We start from the raw sequence: 19582 nt of genomic DNA, 5'->3' as shown, positions 1-19582 counted from the left end.
GGGCATCTTGAGAAGAAAGCAAGGGTGTTCTGCATATCAGTGTTCCTCTACCTGGGTAACAGATAATGAGAGTCCTTAGTACTTGCTTATTGTTAGGAAGTTGCTTTATTTTATCCTAGGTCACTCTAGAACTTGAAGAATTCATTTTGTTGTACCATAACTCTCAGCATACCAGCTGAACAAAATTCTATGCACTCACCTGCATGGAACATATTGTCCAGAGCTTGGAAAGGTTGAAGACTACAATTCCCAGAATCTCCCACTTTTTTTGGACTACCTTTTTTTAGTCCGCCTAGTATCTTTTCTGAGTCACATTATTTGTCCTTTTAGCCCAGTATTCTCTCCTCTTTCACCAATAACTGGTTTTCCAGTGTCTCAGGCCAGAGTCATGCACAGCTGCTCCTCTGAGTTACGTGCCTTCATGTTGACTCTGACTTATGATGACCATGTCCTAGGATTTATTCAGAATAAGTTTTCCATTAGCTTCCTCTGAGGTTGAGAAAGTGTAACTTGCCCAAGGCCATCCTGTGGATTTCCATGGCTGAGTGAGGATTTGAACTCTGGTCACTCAAAGTTTTATTCTAATACTCAGACCACTACACTATGCTGTAAGCTGCTATCTGATCCTTTTCACTGGTTATGGGATACTGGGAACTCAACCTCAGACCTCCATGTAATGCATAGGTACAGTCAGCCCTCTGCATCCACAGATTCTTTATTTGTGCATTCAGCCATCCATGGCTTGAAAATATTTCAAAAATATATAAATTCAGAAAGCAAGCCTTGATTTTGCTGTCTTATATAAGGGACACCATTTCACTATGTCATTGTATTTAATGTGACTTGAGCATCCACAGATTTTGGTATCTATGGGGTCCTGGAACCAAACTCCAGTGAATACCAATGGTCCACTGTACTACGACTGAACCCCCTCTCCTGTGTAATGGCAGATACAATTCCTTGTATAGGAAATTGAATAAGATTTGATACGATGCTAGCTACTAGATATAAAAACTATGCTTTCACTAGCTGAGATGTTTACCTGGTGGAGAACTGTATTAATTTTAGTTTTGGGTAATTGTGGTTTGATTAATGGTATGCCAGGTCAGATCAGTTCTAGCTGTGGCTAACTTATTATTGGAATAGTGAATCTGTTCTGGATTTTTGTCCAAACATTATAGGAAGGATTCAGGGAAGTGAAACATATCCCAAAAGGGATAGCCCCTTTTGAAGTTTGGTCTAAACTTGACATGGAAGCCACCGGGTCTTACCAGGAAAATGATCAAATGGTGGACAAGTGGCAGCACAAATATATCTGAACTAGGCTTACCAAATCCACATGATAAATTCTCTTTGTTTCTCTCCTAGGTTTTTGCCTTTGCAGTCACACTGACATACTTCATTCATATGGTGTTCTCCCTAGTGAGATGGAAATCATCTTAAAAATCTTAAGGGTTCTTTTAAAATGGATTTTGCAGGCTTATTTGCCTGTTACTGTCTGTCTGTGTTTCAAGAACTGTCTTTGGAGATTTCACGTCTGCGGTGGTGTACACTTGGCTGTATTTTAACAGGAAAATCCTTGAGTATGTATTTTTACCTTAATCCCCCCCCCCCCTCCCCCCATCCTGAGTCTTCATCAGATAGCTTGCAGAATGGAGAAAAACTGGAAACACTCTTAAATATATTTGTATTAAAATGCCTTTTATGAATGTAGAAGTCAGATTTGTACAATTAAAAAAAACAACTTCAAGTAAATTTTGGCTGAACTCATTTGGCTTTTCTTTGTTTTTACATTTTTCCTCATTAGAATATCTCCTACATGAAACAATGAGTGAGTTGGACAACTTGCAGATTATAGCAAATAATTCAGAATGGGATAAACAAAAATGGATTGTGGAACAGCTTGAAAAGAATTTCTTTGAACTGGCTAAATGGGCACCTAAGGTCATATTGCAGGGGGTGACTTTCCCTACTGGTAGATTCCCCCCTCCTTAACAAAGGTTCCCTTCTCCAAAGAATGTTGATAGATCTCAATCTCAAATTGAATTTTTCCTGTTATTGAGTGCACAATCTTCAACATTTTGATGTGTGTAGCAAAGCAACATCTAAGTGAGGTCAAGATGGCAAATGTTAATGAAAATGCAGAACAAAAAACTGGAAAGCATGTACTCACAGTAGAGGAATGAAAAGAGACTCAGGGGCTCAACAGACCGCCGTTTTCAAGCTGGATCGGGGCTGTGGCAGCCTCATGTCATGGCCCCAATCTGGCCTTTTGAGGACGCAAAAAGAAGCCGCAAAAAGCGGCTCTTTTTTGAGCCCTCGAAAAGCGCCATAGCTGTGGCAGCATGGCTATATGGCACCCCTTTGGGGAGCTGCATCATTGGCATGCAGTAGTGGAGGCATGCCATGATGCCACACACTGTAGAGCAGTGCACAGCATCAGGGTGCTTTGGGGGCCGGAGTCAGGTGTGTGTCATGAGCCGGCTCTGTCTCCAGGCTGGCCTTTCAGGCTGGTCTGCAAAGGGCTAAAGCCCCACATGCTATGTGATGGTCCAAAGATTTTTATCAAAGTGGACCTTCTGAGTGTTAGAAGGAAGGAAATAAGTCTGCCAATGGGTTCATATTTATAATTTTTAAAAATGGATTCCACTTTGAGAGTGCAGACTGCAACTCTAGAAAGTTCTGATAATAGGTATGTATATACAGTATTTATATGTATAAAAATACTATTTAATTTTTAAGAGATTATGTTTTTAGAGGTAAATGATGTGTTGTCTCAATACCACAATTATAGTTAATGTGTCTTCATTTATAATAGTCCCTGAAGAAGGTCAGTTAGTGATAAGATTGAAAACTGTTCAGCTTTTTAAGAAATAAAAGTCTTTGGACCATCACATAGCATGTGGGACTTTGTCTCCTTTCATTCCTCTGTTAAAGAAGATGAACACACAGCCTAGGAGAAGCTGTAGCAGTCTGCTTTTGGCTGAGCCTACTGGGAAGGACAAGAGGCTGACCCCTTCTTTTCCTCTCCCCCACTCCCAATGAGCTAATTGGGTGCAAATGACTTTTGCACTTTCAACTCAGTTTGCAGCGATTGTAGTAAGACAAGCAAGTGGGAGGAGGAGGAGAGAAACTGGGATATTTTAAAAGCAGCTGAAAGAGAGGGACAACAGATAATAAATAATAATAAACATTTATTTATATCCCACCTCTCCCTTTTTGAGGATCAAGGCAGATAACAGCAGAGGTCAATACAATACAAGAAAATAATAACAAGAAAGACAGAGGATTAATTGAGGCCATCCTTGTCGAATCTGGTCAGTAGGAGGGTAGGTGACTGCTGCCTTGCTCTATATATGGACGTTCTAAGCCCTATTGCCATGGTTTTCTTCCTTCAGCCTAAAGCTGGTATTCTGGATTGCAGTTATGGATTCATAACTGTGAGTTATAGAGTATAATTGCTGTATATTCAGGAAGACTATGAGGCTGTGCGGACCAGCAGGAAAAGCTGGCCTGGGGGTGGAGTCGGGGGCATAGCGTCCACATGACGCATGCCCTGGCTTTGCATCCAGGCTGGCATGATGCCGCACAATATGTGGCATCACAATGCTTCTCTGGTGCTGCATGACATGCATAAAGCCATGGTGCCATGGATATCGTGCCCTTTACAGGGTGCAAAAAGGAGCTGCAAAGGCCAGATTGGGGTCGTGGCATGTGGTTGCTGTGGCCCCGATCTGGCTGTAAAAGGGGAGGCTGTTTGCATAGTCCCTATATAGTCTTACTATAAAACTATGTAAATGTCCCCCACCCCCAGTTTAACAAGCCTCCAACAAGGAATTGTTACAGGGATCCTGCTTCTGATTGTTGTAGCCTCCTTTGCTGATGGGAGGAGGCTTGAAAACATACCTTATATACTCATGTATAAATCTAGAAATTTTAGTCAAACAATTGACCCAAAAAACCTGGATTGACTTATCCACAGGTCGATGTAAGTACTGTGCTTTAACTCTTATAAAAAAGGGAGCTATCTCCTGGTAAAAGGCAAGAGTGTAATCTGTCCTGGAAGCACTGGTCCCACTCTATTCTCTCATCCATCCACTTTTACTGTGAATACAAACAGTTATGCCTGCTGGAATTTTTGAAGTTCTTTGGCATTGTTTCCTATGCTTCATCCTTTAGGTCCTTTGTTACATTCCCCTAAGTTTTATCCTTGACATATTCATGAGTCATGTCAAAATCCATAATTTTGGACCCAAAACCTGCCCTCGACTTATACACGAGCTTGATTTATAGTTCAGTGTATGCGGTAATCCTCCTTGTGCCCTGATCATCAGCAGAAAAGACCTCTTTCACCTGATACAGTTGCTGGCTGTTAAGATGGGCTGGAGAGGTCAGGCCGGAAGACGTTATTTAGCTTCTTGTTGTGTGCCTACAAGTAGCTTTGGACAACCCTAGGCAAGCCTTAGGCAACCCTATCACAGCTTTTCCGGGTGCTGAGAGTGTGTGACTTGCCTGAGGTTACTCAGTGGGTTTCCATGGCCAAGTAGGGAATCAAACCCTGATGTCCAGTGATCAAACCACTGTGCCATGTTTGCTCTCTAAGCTACACATACATAATGTAGTAGCCAACATAGATTATTGGCAAAAATATTTTGGATTTCCCCCTTAAAGACCAGAAAACATAGAACTTGTGTTTCTTTGAAACATTCTTAGGACACAAGGAATAGCTTAGCAATAAGACAGACTTGCAGATGGGGAAGATAGATTGTGGAATTCCTTTGTCAAAAATTCATTCACACATCAAAAAAGGGAGAAAGCTTATAGGAAGGAAAAAGGAGAAAAAGGACAGAGAAGACACCAAGTCACATGCACAGAATTCGAAATAAAAATCAATAAAGTCATCAATACAATGACATGCCTCGTTAGCTATCAACTGATTGCAGCATCAACTGATTGCAGCATCAATTCTGACACCACCATTACAGTACCTCATCATTTCTAGTCAGTTGCAGCAAAACCAACAAAGTCTTCTTGTTATGTGCCTTCAGATTTTTTCCAACTTCTCACATGGGGGTTTCTGGGCAAGAGTTGTTCAAAGGTGTTTGTTTTGCCTTCCTCTAAGTCTGAGACTGTGTGACTTGCTGAATGTCACCGAATTGGTTTCCATGGCTGAGCAGGGATTTGAACCCTGGTCTTCAGAGTTATAATAGAAGGCTCAAGCTACTACTGTACACCATGATGGCTCTAACAAAGTATTGGGTAAACATAAAGACTAGCTAACATTATGACATTAACAAATATAACCCAAAATATCAGTGGTTCATTTCTTTGCTTATTTTCCAATGTGATATATGACATATTCTGCTGGCAATGCCCTGTGCCTTTCTATATAGAGTAAATGGGCCAGTCCCTATGGAGAACAATAAACAGACAATTCAGAAGTGACAATATTCCAAAAACGGCACAGAACACTTCAGCCTTCTAAAGCACTCCATCATTGGCCTCAATGTAATCATGAATACAAGAAACTTCATAAAGATTAAAAATACAGACTCTTGAGGTGATTCCTCAAAATATCCACTTCTATCTCCAGAGCCTTGAAATGGGATAAAGTGTGTTTTGAAGATCACATCACAGGCTTTAATTGGCTTAACCATGCCAGACTGTTTGATCATTAACAACAGTTTTCTGAATAGCTAATGTTAAGAACATGTTTCCCACTGTTTTGACTTTTCTGCAGTTCATTTCCTTTTGGCCTCATTCACAGTTCCTCTCCCTCTCCAACCAAATTCCAAAAAGTATCACATACTGTATATGAAAGAACTGTCTGCCAAGAAGCCAATTTTAATGTTATTATATCAGTTTCCACAGTCTATTAGGTGCTAACAAATGGAATTTTGGGCCATCAGTGATTTTGCACAATCAAAACAGTCTGCTATCACTTTAACTGTCATGGCTGCATCCTACGGAATCCTGGGATTTGTCGTTTGGTGGAACTACCCCAAATTTTCTGCTAAAGATTCTACTTCTTTCCTGTCAGCTCCAGCACTAGCACTCTCTAGTGCACAATTATATATCCCTGGATTCCCCAGGAAGGAGCCATGACAATTTACCGTAAATGGTTTCAGACTGCTATAAATGAACAGTGTGGATACAAACTAGGAACCAGTGAGATGTTATCAGATAATGTGTCATGTTCCAAGGAGTGGCACTTGTTGCGTCACTGGCTGCATCCACACAGCAGAAATAATCCACGTTGACACCATTTTAACTGCCATGGCTCAGTGCTATGGACTTCTGGAAATTATAGTTAGTTGTGGCACCAGAGCTCTTTGACAGGGTTGGCTAAATAGCTCACAAAACTACAATTTCCAGAAGTCTTTAGCACTGAACTATGGCAGTTAAAGTGATGTCAACCCAGATTATTTCTACAGTGGTGTAGCAACTGTGATACTGTCTATAGTGATTTAATTCAGATGTTTTGTCAGTCAATTTGGAATTGCTCCTGGAGCACCTATCGCTATTGGAACCACAGTAGTCTTCTCTCCCCCTCCACCCCTCCTCCTCCTCCTCCTCCTCCTAATAGATTAATATGCAAAACTAACTTTATTTATATGTATTCCTTAGAACCAGGTCTCATGGATTCAGAGTACCTGCCGGGTACTCAGTGAAGGACCAGACCAGGTTAGGTGGGCGGGGGGGGGGGGGTGTCGCCTTGATCCATAAGGACACCTTGTCTCTTTCCAGGAACCATGCTCGCCAAACTTCTCATATTGAGTATATTTACCTGACCCTGAAGGCCAGAGACAGCTTAGGGATTTTGTTGGTGTACCGACCACCTCGTGCGCTAACAGACTCCCTTAACGAACTGACACAGCTGGTCTCGGAGGTATTGTTGGAGTCCCCCAGGCTTTTAGTCCTGGGGGACTTCAACATTCCCTTCGCGGCCAGCTACGTTCCATCCGGTGCGGTTCGTGAAATCATGGATACCATGACTTCCATGGGGTTGTCTCAATTGGTCTCGGGTCCAACGCATTCTGCGGGTAATACACTCGATATGGTTTTTTGTACGGGTATGGAAAATCCGTGGGCGGAAATAACTAATATTTCCCCCCGTCATGGACGGATCATTTCCTGGTGGAGGCAGTGATCAAGGCTTCTACCCAGATCCCTCCCGGAGGTGGCGGACCTATTAGAATGGCCCACCCACGAAGGCTGATGGAACCCAAAAGGTTCCAGGAAGCCCTAGAGGGGCTTATGGATGGAAATGACGGCGATTCTGTTGATGTCTTGACCGGCATCTGGGATGCCGGTCTCTCTAAGGCTATACACAGTATCGCTCCCAAGCGCCCTCTCAGGCCTGCTTCCAAACGTAAGCCCTGGTATACGGAAGACCTCCGGGCGAGGAAGCGGGTCCTGCGACGGCTAGAGCACCGCTGGCGGAAACACCAGCGCTTATCCGACAAGACTCTCCTAGACCATCTTTTGAAGGACTATGGAGAGGCGATTCGTGCAGCTAAGAACTCGTTCTATGCTGCACGTGTCGCGTCCGCGGAGTCGCGTCCGGCAGAGTTGTTCAGGGTAGTGAGGGAGCTAACTCAGCTCCCTCCTGCCCTGAACCAGATCCTTGAACCTTCTAAGGCCTGCTGCGACCAATTTAACAACTTCTTCGCGGATAAAATCTCTCGGATAAGCGAAGGTCTTGAGGCCAGCCTTAGAGCAGAACCTAGGGTAGAGGTATCCAGGGCATCCGTGAACTTGGTTAGGCTGGATCAGTTTGAGTCTGTCAGTACCGAGGATGTGGACAAGATCCTTGGAAGTGTTAGGAAGACAACATGCTCTCTCGATCCCTGTCCCTCATGGCTAGCGGCACAGGGGGCCCCAGCTGTAACTTCATTATTACAGCAGATTATTAACACCTCATTGAGGGATGGGAAATTTCCAACAAACCTGAAATTGGCCATAGTAAAACCTTTATTAAAAAAGCCCTCCCTTGACCCCCTGTTGCACAATAATTATCGGCCAATCTCGCTATTGCCATTTCTGGGGAAGTTGATCGAGCGGGCAGTTGCAATCCAACTTCAATCGATCTTGGATGAAACGGAATATCTAGACCCATTTCAAACCGGCTTTCGGGCGGGTTACGGGGTTGAGACTGCTATGGTCGCCTTGGTCAATGATCTCCGTCTGGGCATGGACAGGGGAAGCGTGTCCCTGTTAGTGCTCTTGGACATCTCAGCGGCTTTCGATACCATAGACCATGGTATCCTTCTGGGGTGCCTGGCAGAGGTGGGAATCGGGGGCACTGCTCTCCAGTGGTTCCGGTCCTACCTCTCCGGGAGGTCCCAGATGGTGCAGCTGGGAGACGTGCGCTCCGATAAGAGGGCACTTACATCTGGGGTCCCTCAAGGAGCCATTCTGTCTCCCATGCTTTTCAACATTTACATGAAACCGCTGGGAGAGATCATCCGGAGACATGGGGCGCGGTGTTATCAGTACGCTGATGACACCCAAATAGTCTTCTCTATGTCTCCGACTGATACAGTGACCGGGATTGGCGTCTCTCCTCTCGTGGCCTGTCTGGAGTCGGTAATGGGCTGGATGAAGGACAACAGACTCAGTCTGAATCCAGAGAAGACGGAAGTACTGGTGATAGGTTCCCCCGGTCCGGGGCTGGCGGTGGTTCCACCTGTCCTGAACGGAATCACGCTTTCCGTGAAGGACTCTGTACGCAGCTTGGGGGTGCTCCTGGACTCGTCACTCCACCTTACATCTCAAGTGGATGCGACGGTCAGGAGCACCTGTTATCAGCTTCGGCTGATACGCCAACTGCGTCCCTACCTCGACCGGGGAGACCTTGAAACTGTTGTACACGCCCTGGTAACCTCTAGGTTGGATTTCTGCAATGCGCTCTACATGGGGCAACCCTTGTACCATACTCAGAAGCTGCAACTTGTGCAGAATATGGCAGCCCGTCTGGTCACTGGCACTGCCAGGGCCAATCATATAACACCTGTCCTTAAAGACTTACATTGGCTGCCTATTCGCTTCTGGGCGCAATACAAGGTGTTGGTAATCACCTATAAAGCCCTAAATGGCTTGGGCCCAGGGTACCTGGAGGACCGCCTCTCTTCGTACAATCCGCCCCGCGCACTTCGATCTTCAGGGCAGCTATTGCTAAGAGTTCCAGAGGTGAAATATAATTCCACCTCTAGGAGGGCTTTCTCCATCTTAGCCCCAAACCTCTGGAACGCGCTGCCCTTCGAGCTCCGCTCAGCCACCTCCCTAGCCCAATTTAGGAAGGGGCTAAAAACCCATCTATTCGAACAAGCCTACCCCTGACCAGTAATTCTCCCCCCCCCCCCCCGCGTCAGCATTGTATGCTGGCATGATAATTTTATTATTTTTATTGAATTGTTTTTAATGTATTTGTGTGGTCCTTTGATTAATTGTATGCTATTGGATGCTGTTCACCACCCTGATTTTCAGAAGGGCGGTATACAAATAAAATTTTATTATTATTATTATTATTATTATTATTATTATTATTTAGGTCAAAAATTCAGGAAAGGAGGAGGAATAGCACTATATGTCAGAGATATTTACACCAGTGAAGAGATCCTGGACATCAATCATGGAAGCCAGGTGGAGAGCATCTGGATAAGAATCAAAGGGGAGGGAAACAACAAGGATGTTACGGTGGGAGTCTACTACAGACCCCCAAGTCAGACTGAGGAATTGGATGATATCTTTCTGGAACAGATGACCACACAGTCAGAAAAGAGAGATGTAGTAGTGATAGGCGACTTCAACTATCCTGATATTTGCTGGAAGTCAAACTCAGCAAAATCCTCAAGGCCTAGCAAATTCCTCACTTGCCTGGAAGACAATTTCATGGTCCAAAAGGTGGAAGAGGCAACAAGGGGGTCAGCTATTTTAGATCTGATCCTAACCAACAAGGATGACTTGGTTAATGGGGTGCAAGTGGTGGGATCATTAGGTGGAAGTGACCATGTTCTCCTGGAGTTTGTAATACAGTGGAAAGGAGAAGCCAGGCATAGTCAGACACGCATCCTAGACTTTAGGAGAGCGAATTTCAGTAAACTTAGAGAAGTATTGAGGGCGATTCCATGGTCAGAAATACTAAAAGATAAAGGAGTTCAGGATGGATGGGAGTTTCTCAAAAGAGAGATACTGAAGGCACAATTTCAAACAGTTCCAGTGAGAAAGAAAAACGGGAGGTGTCTCAAGAAACCAGGATGGATGACTAAGGAACTTTCAACCGAGCTAAGTTTGAAACGGAACATGTATAAGAAATGGAAAAAGGGGGAAATCACAAAAAAGGAATTCAAAGAAATAGCAGGCATGTGTAGGGGTAAAGTCAGAAAAGCTAAAGCGCAGAATGAACTCAGGCTTGCTAGAGAGGTTAAGAACAATAAAAAGGGCTTTTTTGGATATGTCCGCAGCAAAAGGAAGAAGAAGGAAACGGTAGGGCCACTGCGTGGAGAAGATGGCAAAATGCTAACAGAAGACAGAGAAAAGGCAGAATTACTCAACACTTCTTTGCCTCAGTCCTCTCAGAAAAGGCAAAGGGTGCTCAACCTGAGGATAATGGAGCAGAGGACAGAATAGGGGAATTTCAGCACAGAATAAGTAAAGAGATAGTAGAGGAACACCTTATTAATTTAAATGAATTTAAGTCTCCGGGACCAGATGAACTCCATCCAAGGGTATTAAAAGAACTGGCAAATGTAATATCGGAGCCATTGGCAATAATCTTTGAAAACTCCTGGAGAACAGGAGAGATCCCAGCAGACTGGCGGAGGGCAAACGTTGTCCCCATCTTCAAAAAGGGGAAAAAAGAGGATCCCAACAATTATCGCCCAGTTAGTCTGACATCAATACCAGGAAAGATTCTGGAGCAGATCTTTAAACAGAGAGTCTGTGAACATCTAGAAGGCAATGCCATAATCACAAAAAGTCAACATGGGTTTCAGAGAAACAAGTCATGCCAGACAAACCTGATCTCTTTCTTTGATAAAATTACCAGCTTGGTAGATGAAGGGAATGCTGTAGATATAGTATATCTTGATTTCAGTAAGGCCTTTGACAAGGTTTCCCATGACATTCTTGCAAACAAGCTTGTAAAATGTGGGCTAGACAAAGGAACTGTTACATGGATCTGTAATTGGTTGACCGGCCGAACCCAAAGGGTGCTCAACAATGGCTCCTTTTCATCCTGGAGAGAAGTGACCAATGGAGTCCCACAGGGCTCTGTCCTGGGCCCAGTGATATTCAACATCTTTATCAATGACCTGGATGACAGAATTGGGAGCATACTTATCAAATTTGCAGATGACACCAAATTAGGGGGAATAGCTAATACCCCAGAGGACAGGATCAAGATTCAAAATGACCTGAATAGACTAGAAAGCTGGGCCAAAGCTAACAAAATGAAATTCAACACGGAGAAATGTAAGGTATTGCACTTAGGGCGGAAAAATAAAATGCACAGATATAGGATGGGTGACACCTGGCTGAATGAAACTACGTGTGAAAGGGATCTAGGAGTCCAAGTAGACCACAAGTTGAACATGAGTGAACAGTGTGATGCAGCAGCTAAAAAGGCCAATGCTATTTTAGGCTGCATCAATAGAAGCATAGTGTCTAGATCAAGAGAAGTAATAGTGCCACTGTATTCTGCTCTGGTCAGGCCCCACCTAGAATACTGTGTCCAGTTCTGGGCACCACAATTCAGAAAGGACATTGAGAAACTGGAGCGTGTCCAAAGGAGGGCAACAAAAATGGTGAAGGGTCTGGAAACCATGCCCTATGAGGAACGACTTAGGGAGCTGGGGATGTTTAGCTTGGAGAAAAGAAGGTTAAGAGGTGATATGATAGCCCTGTTTAAATATTTGAAAGGATGTCATATTGAAGAGGGAGCAAGTTTGTTTTCTGCTGCTCCAGAGAACAGAACCCGGAACAATGGATGCAAGCTACAGGAAAAGAGATTCCACCTCAACATTAGGAGGAACTTCCTGACAGTGAGGGCTGTTCGACAGTGGAATGCACTCCCTCGGAGGGTGATAGAGTCTCCTTCCTTGGAGGTCTTTAAACAGAGGCTGGATGGCCATCTGTCAGGGATGCTTTGAATTGGATTTCCTGCATGGCAGGGGGTTGGACTGGATGGCCCTTGTGGTCTCTTCCAACTCTACGATTCTATGATTCTATGATTCTTAAAACACACTGCAGAAATAATCCAGTTTGAGACTGCTGTAACTGACCTGGCTCAATGCTAGGGAATTTTGGGAACTCTAGTTTTGTCAGACAGGTACCTTCTCTGCCAGAGTGATCTGGTGCCACAATAAACTACAATTCCCAGGATTCCCTAGCACTGAGTCAGGGCAGTTAAAGCGCTCTCAAACTGGATTATTTCTGCAGTGTGTTTTGGACCCTAGAAATGAAAAGAAATACAATACAACACAATACAATACAAATACAATACCATACCAGAATAGACCATCATGTTTCAAATGTTTTAGTTGAGAGGTGCAGGTCCCACATCTAATATGTATTCACAATTAACTCTTGAACTTTTAATGAACTTGGATAGGAAGGGTCCTTACTGTACATTCCTTCATTTATTAATGGCAGTTTAGTTACAGATTCATGCAATAAACGTTTATAGAACAAGTGGAACAAAAGATAATGTGGTATTTGGATCAGAGGAGAGGGCATCGCCATTACTGCTTCCTTTTTTCCTAGGAGCAGAACCCAATAAACGATGTGTGTTTTAACCTCACTTCTTGCAAACAATGAGAAATATGTAGCAAAACCACTTGGTGGAGAAAATTCCTTGTCAGTTCTGATGCCTGTCGTGTACTTAGTCTGTGGAATGGCAGGTCATTAAAATGTGAAGGATGGCTCCTCTGTGAGGTGTGGCCAGGGTTGGCTGGGTGCTTTAACAGCCAGTTTGTACTGCTAAAAATGCTGTTCTTTTGAAGTAATCCCTTAATAGCTATAAAAACAGCATTTGTTACAAATAGGAAGAGTATAATGAAAGAGTGTAAAGCTGGAAAGAAAAACATTGCTTCACCTACGAGCTCAGAGGAATCTCATTGTGTGGCAATAAAGGGCCGGAACAGACTGGCAAAATACATGGGCTTCCCAGAAGCTTGGGAGTGTGGCATATGCATAAGGCATGCCCCCAAGATGGCAGGAAGCTGCCGTAAAGCCGCCTGGCCATTTACATTACAGCAGCTTTTCGGTGTTCTGGCAGTGTAGCATTTAGACGCTGCATGCCGCAGGAGTTCCAAAAAGCTGCAGCAGTGGCTGAAAGGGTGCCCTTTTTCCTGTGCAAAAAGGAGCAGCATTTTGCGCCAGAAAAAGAGGTGGATTGGGGCTGTGGAGTGTGGTTGCCGCAGCTCCGATCCGGACCCTATATGGCCGTCTGTTTTAGCCCATAGTTCTGTTAACAATTATTATAGTTAACAATTATTAAAAATTGCAATTATTATTATTTTTTTTTAATTTTATTTTTGCATTTTTCTACACATATAACACATATAACGAACAACACATGAAGACGTTACAAAGGTATATCTTGTAACAATATAAACATAACTATACAGACCATCTAACTTGAGTACCTTCACACCTCTTTTCCTAAAACAACATTTAACACATAAGTACTTCCTATTGCTTAGCTCTCCATGTTAATCTGTTATATTTATTCGTTCTATCTTGAATCGAAAATTATTATTAACAATCATATTTAATTGTTAACAATTAGTTCTGTTAACAATTATTTTTTACTATATGATGATGATGGTGATTTTGCTGAAGTACTGCTGCTTAGATGGTGGAGTAAAGTTTTACTTTATTGCACCAAATGGTAGGGCCTAAACCGGTGGTTCTCAGGCTTATTACTCTTGTGGCCCTCTTTACATCTGCACGCAAATGTCGTGTCTCCCATTCAATGTAGTATATGAAATTTTTTTTATAGTTACATCTTTACTGAGTATTTGCAATAAAACGCACAGAGTCTGTACAATAATCACAACAGCAGCAACAACAACAATTGGCAACATGGGTCAAGGGGATGTATCTAGTGAACAATTATTCTGCAACAAAATCACAAAACCGATTCTAGCAAGAGCCAGAGAGTCTGTTTTGCCCAGCTGTAGAGTGTCTGTCCAAAGGTCTGTCTGAGAAGTAGGAGGCTGAAGTTGATGGGAACGTTCATTTATGTAGTCAATAAGAATCATCCAGTCTTCATGGACTGTGTCAGTTCTTTTTTCGCCATTGTAAAATCTTGGCATATCAGACAGTTTCTCCAGCAACCACATACTCTACTCTACCAATTATCAATAGAGAGGTGGCTTGACTTCCAACATTTGGCTACTTCTAATCTGACAGCAGTTATAAAGAAAAATGATCAATTTCCTGTGTTTCATTTTAGTATTATCTTTAACAAATATAGACAGCAAAAGTAAAATTGGACAGAAATTTATGGACTGATTAGTGATACATGAAATTTGATACAACACAGCATCCCAGAATTCTCTCACTTTAGGGCATTCAAGCCACTTGTGAATATAAGAACCTCTGGATTTGCACACACAGCCCCCCCCCCCCCCCCGGCAATCTGGAGAAAGTGTTGTAACCATTTTAGGCAGCGTGAGAATATAAGATACCTCCTATGTATGGTTTTAGAGTATTTTCCCACACAGATGCTGAATGGGATTTGATGGTGCGGAAGACCAAATAGGCAGTCTCTGAAATCATAGTATTTAGCTATGATTGCCAAAAAGAGTGCATGCCGTGGCCTGAATATTTTATTTAAAGTGCGTATTTTCATGCACACATTCATGTACAGTTGTCTCTCCTTGTTTGCGGACTTGGGATCTGCTGTCTTGATTACTCATGGACAGCAAGAAGGAAGGGAACAAAATGGTGTGCATGCCTGTGGTGCACGCGACTATTGAAATCAATGGGACCCCAATATCAGCAATTTTTCTGATTCACAAGGGTGTGTCTGGAATGGATCCCCCGTGAATCAGAAGGGATGATTGTATATTCATATTTTAACATTTTATAAGGAAATAACACCATTCAAATGAGAACAGTTTTATTTAATTACATTCAATATTTAACTCAATGCATGTGTAAATTTTACACATTAAAAAATTGGGAAGAGGAGGAGGAAGGATCAGATCTCACACACCTCTGAGCAATTCTCGCACCTCCCCTCCCGAGGGTCGCACCCCGCCATTTGAGAATCGTTCGTCTAAACCAATGATCTCAAATTAACTGAAGAAGATTTTGGACATTATCACAAGTGGCTTTTAAAAAGTGACTAGAAATGGGGAAAAAGTGACTTTGGTGATACTTATCACATGCCACTGCCTCCGACCTGTAGTTGCCCCCGAAATGTGGTTAGAGCATTCCTTTTTATTGATGGGGGGGGGGACCCATCAATGAGCTCACAATTGCAATGCAGTCCCATTACTTCCCAGATGTGAAATATCACTGATGGTGCAGTTGTGATACTGGAAGTCACATGGTGCCAGTGTCTCCTCCTTTCCCCTTCCCTCCCTCTCTTGCTTTTCCCAAGCAGGCTGATCACCCATTAATCCCCCCCCCCCCCCCCCCAATTCTTAAAATAAAACTTAAATCACAACAGCAGAGCTCTGGAATTGCATGAAAAGATGAAAAAATAAATTAAAAAATAAACAAACCCCAAAGGCATGTTGGGTAGGGCATAGGGCAGAGAGATGGGGTTAAGGGACAGTCAGGAATAGAGATGCAGCTCCAGTTGCACAACTGAGAAGATATGCAATAATAGCTGCTCTGAAACTGGTATGTTTCCCTTTTTTTAACTGATGCAGTTATGGCGAAGAGCAGGGCTTGTGTGGTAACGTCTTATGATTAAACATTAAGAAGAATGTCATGGGATTAAAATCCATTGTTAGTCCTGACCAGAGTATAGCCACCACATCAATTGGATTTACTTACATTTTGACTCACTATTCAAGAATTGATTCACTGCGCCTACTCTGATTGGGACTAACTAGCAGGATTCCACTCTGATTTGCTTGACAGTGGAACAGGCTCTCTTGGAAAATAGTAGCTTTCCCTTTGTTAGAGGTTTTCAAGGGGTTTACAGGGCCACCTACCAGGGATGCTGTAGCAGTAGATTGTCTGCATTGGCAGGAGATCAGATTGAACGACCTTTGAAGCCCCTTCCAACTCTTGACTGAGGTAAGAATTTTTCTACATAAGAAAGATAACAATGATGATTTGGAAAAAGCAATTTGCCTTTCCTTTATCTTTATTTTTAAACTTTATATCTCAACCATCAAATACATTACTGAGGTGCTTGCAACAAAATATTACCCCTAAAATGGGTTTTGCCTTTCCTTACCTTTATTTTTAAACATGATATCTCAACCATCAAATGAATTACAAGGGATGCTTGTAACAAAATATTACCCCTAAAATGGGTAAATATGGAATGACAGTGGCTTATCACTGTGTTTGGTAACTATTCATTGAAGGAGGGGGTGGAAGGAAAAGATAACATTAGTGTTCTGGAACAACCAATTGAGAGCCAGCATGGCATAGTGGTTTGAATGTTGGACTCTGGAGACCAGGATTCGATTCCCCGCTTGGCCATGAAATCCATTGGTTGACCTTGGGCAAACCACACACTCTCAACCTCAGGGGAAGGCAATGGCAAACCTCCTCTGAACAAATCCTGCCAAGAAAACCCCATGTTCAGGTTGCCATAAGTCAGAAATTACTTGAAAGCACACAACAGCAACAACCAATTCACTTTTTAAAAAAGTTTGGCTGCTAAGCAGTTTGGTAATTATAATACTGTAAGCCAGACTTACAACTTTGTCATTTTTTCACAATCACTTTTATGGTCATCTCATCACTGCAATACCCTTCAATATTTCACAGATGAAAACTGGGACACATGTGGCTAAGCAATGTCAGAGTGGTCAAAAGAGGGCAAAAATTGTTAATTAGGAAGGACAAACAAGCAAAGAGAGTCTGCAGTGGTTTGCTTTTGCCGGAATCCACCAGGAAAGACAAGATTCTCTCCTTCTCCTCCACTGCCCCCACTGAGTTAGTAGAGTGCTAACTGCTTTTGCACTTTCAACTCAGTTTGCAGCCAATGGACCTTACCGCATTACCCCCTGGGATGTGATGGGGGTGTGATGCAAGGGAGTGGGATGAGAACAGAATGAATGCTATCACCCATTCTACAGCACAGCAGAATGCTGCTGCCGCTGCCGACAATCATCATCGCATTCCAGGTCCGTCCCAGAGGAGGTGATTTTGAGGAACGCTTCTAAACATTTCCTGAAAATCACCTCCTCTGGGACAGATCTGGACTGTTGGAAGTGCAACAACACTTAGCACTAAAGAGTCAAGGATTCTTCACAGTGGGCATTAGTAATAAGGTTAGATAGTTTGAGTGACCAAAAGTGTCCTCCATCCTAGGCTGCTGTCACACTGCAGTATTAATACAGTTTAGCACACCTTTAATTGGCATGGCTCCATCCTATGGATTCCTGAGACTTGTAGATTGTTTTGGCACCAGAGCACTCTAACAGAGGCTAAATGTCTCACAAAACTATAAATCCCAGAATTCCGTAACATTGTTATTTTACATGTTCACTTTTACTGTCATTGTATCATTGCAATGACTGAAAGTGTCCCTTAATCTACGTTAGCAGCCAGGCAGCTCACCTCTAATAGAGATTTCCAAGGCATTGATGAATGGGACACTGAGGGATTGTCTGCACTGCCAAAATAAAGCAGCTAAAAAATGCCTTGAAGCCTACCTATTCAGACGATGTAAGAGTTCAAACTGGGTGGAAACCAACATGAAGCTGCACTCCAGGGCTAAAAACTGGAGCAAAAAGAAGCTCTGACACTTTGCTTTAAAGTGGAAAATGTGCATCATCGCATTGGTAAATAAACAGCATGGTGTGACTGTGAGAATGTGGGAAAGTGGCATATATAAGCAGTCTGGAGCATGTGCCCTGGAACCAGTGAGATGCAGCTGCCGCCGCCATTGCTTCCCATATAGTTTTTTGTTTGAGCATGCAGGTACATGAGCATCCAGCTGCACCATCAACCCATCACATCATCGAGCTGTCACACACTCCATGATGCAAAAGTATAACAAACACGGCAGGTCACTAATAATGCAATGGATGTACTGAAAACATACACAAACCAGACAGTCCAACATGGGGCCTGGGAAGAAGGGGGAAAGGGGGCATGTATGGGGGAGGGGCTCCATAATTGTGTTTTGCCAATGTGTCACTGGGCATACAGTTGAACTGCACAGGTGGCCTATCACTTGTGCGATTGTGTGGCTGGTCACACGAGGCATCCAATGGGATGACAGTTGGGTGGGAAAAGGAAGATAATTGACAGTCTCAGGTATGTATGTTCTTGTGGTGGTGCACGTGCATGATGAAAAGGTGAAAAAAAAAAAACAACCAAGTGGTGCAGCTTAACATCACTTGGTGCAGACACCCTGTGGGTGTTTAGCCTACCTTGGGAGAGGACAGTGCAGATAGAGGGATTTCCAACTGGTTTCAGAAAAAAACAGAACCAACCCTCCCCCCTCCCTCCATCTGCTCAGTCCCTGATTGAAGATGTGTCCAGGCTTTTCACAGCAGTGAGATGCATCTTGGTCTTTATTTTAAAACCCAATTTTTCACTCTTCCGGTACATTATCAGGGCTGTTGTTGTGTGCCTACAAGCCATTTTTGACTTATGGCAACCCTAAGGCGACCCTATCATAGGGTTTTCTTGGCAATTTTCTTCAGAGAGAGTTTTCCATTGCCATCCTCTGAGGGTGAGAGAGTGTGACTTTCCCAGGATCATTGAGTGGGTTTTTATGTTTGAGTGGGGAATCAAACTTTGATCTCCAGAGATGTAGTGCAATTCTCAAACCACTACACCATGTTGACTCTCATTAACCAGGCTAACTTACTCCAAAATCTGAAAAACACCGTAAAATAAATAAGTTTATCCCCTCCCTACTGTTTTTAGTTTGTAAAATCATATGGATGATTGTTGACTGAACTGATTCTTGATCTTCACATTTGAAGCCCTCTTCTAGGGATGGGTAACTATAGCCTTCCAGATGCTGTTGAACTGTTTCCCAACACTTTTCACCATTGCTTTTGCTGGTTGATGGAAGCTGCAGTCCAAAAAGGCTGGAAAGCCCATCCCTCCCTTTAAATAAAAAATTGAATTCTCCTACAGTCAAATTGGCCCTCCATCTATTTAAGTCATGCTTTGAATCTTACTCCTGCATAGGGTGGAAACAAGCAGGTTATATCTTAACAGCAACTTGTCTAGGTTTTCTATAAAACAATTCAAGCACGTGCCTGGCTTTTATGTTCCAAAATACAGTTTTGAAAGTGGGTAAACATGAATTACATTGGCTTATCACTTTATATGGACACCATCCATTGAAGGAGGGGTAGAAGGAGGCATCTGGCAAGCTAGAAGAGTGCTTGGCTCTCAGCTGTGTTTGAAGTATCCC

General features: G+C 43.1%; 1 protein-coding gene across 3 annotated transcripts in view; it reads left to right on the top strand.

Annotated features, from left to right (window-relative positions):
* Positions 1 to 1755, top strand: part of MAL (mal, T cell differentiation protein) — a 53001-nt gene extending 51246 nt beyond the window's left edge. For all 3 annotated transcript variants that reach the window (XM_042442701.1, XM_042442786.1, XM_042442874.1), the window contains exon 4: positions 1369 to 1755. In XM_042442701.1, the coding sequence (XP_042298635.1) occupies positions 1369 to 1443 (75 nt within the window). In that variant the 3' untranslated portion in view covers positions 1444 to 1755. The remainder of the gene's footprint in view (positions 1 to 1368) is intronic.
* Positions 1756 to 19582: the final 17827 nt, after the last annotated feature.

This window comes from Sceloporus undulatus, chromosome 1, assembly GCF_019175285.1.
Source record: "Sceloporus undulatus isolate JIND9_A2432 ecotype Alabama chromosome 1, SceUnd_v1.1, whole genome shotgun sequence".
Classification (NCBI taxonomy): domain Eukaryota; kingdom Metazoa; phylum Chordata; class Lepidosauria; order Squamata; family Phrynosomatidae; genus Sceloporus; species Sceloporus undulatus.
This window is presented reverse-complemented; position numbering and strand designations above follow the sequence as displayed.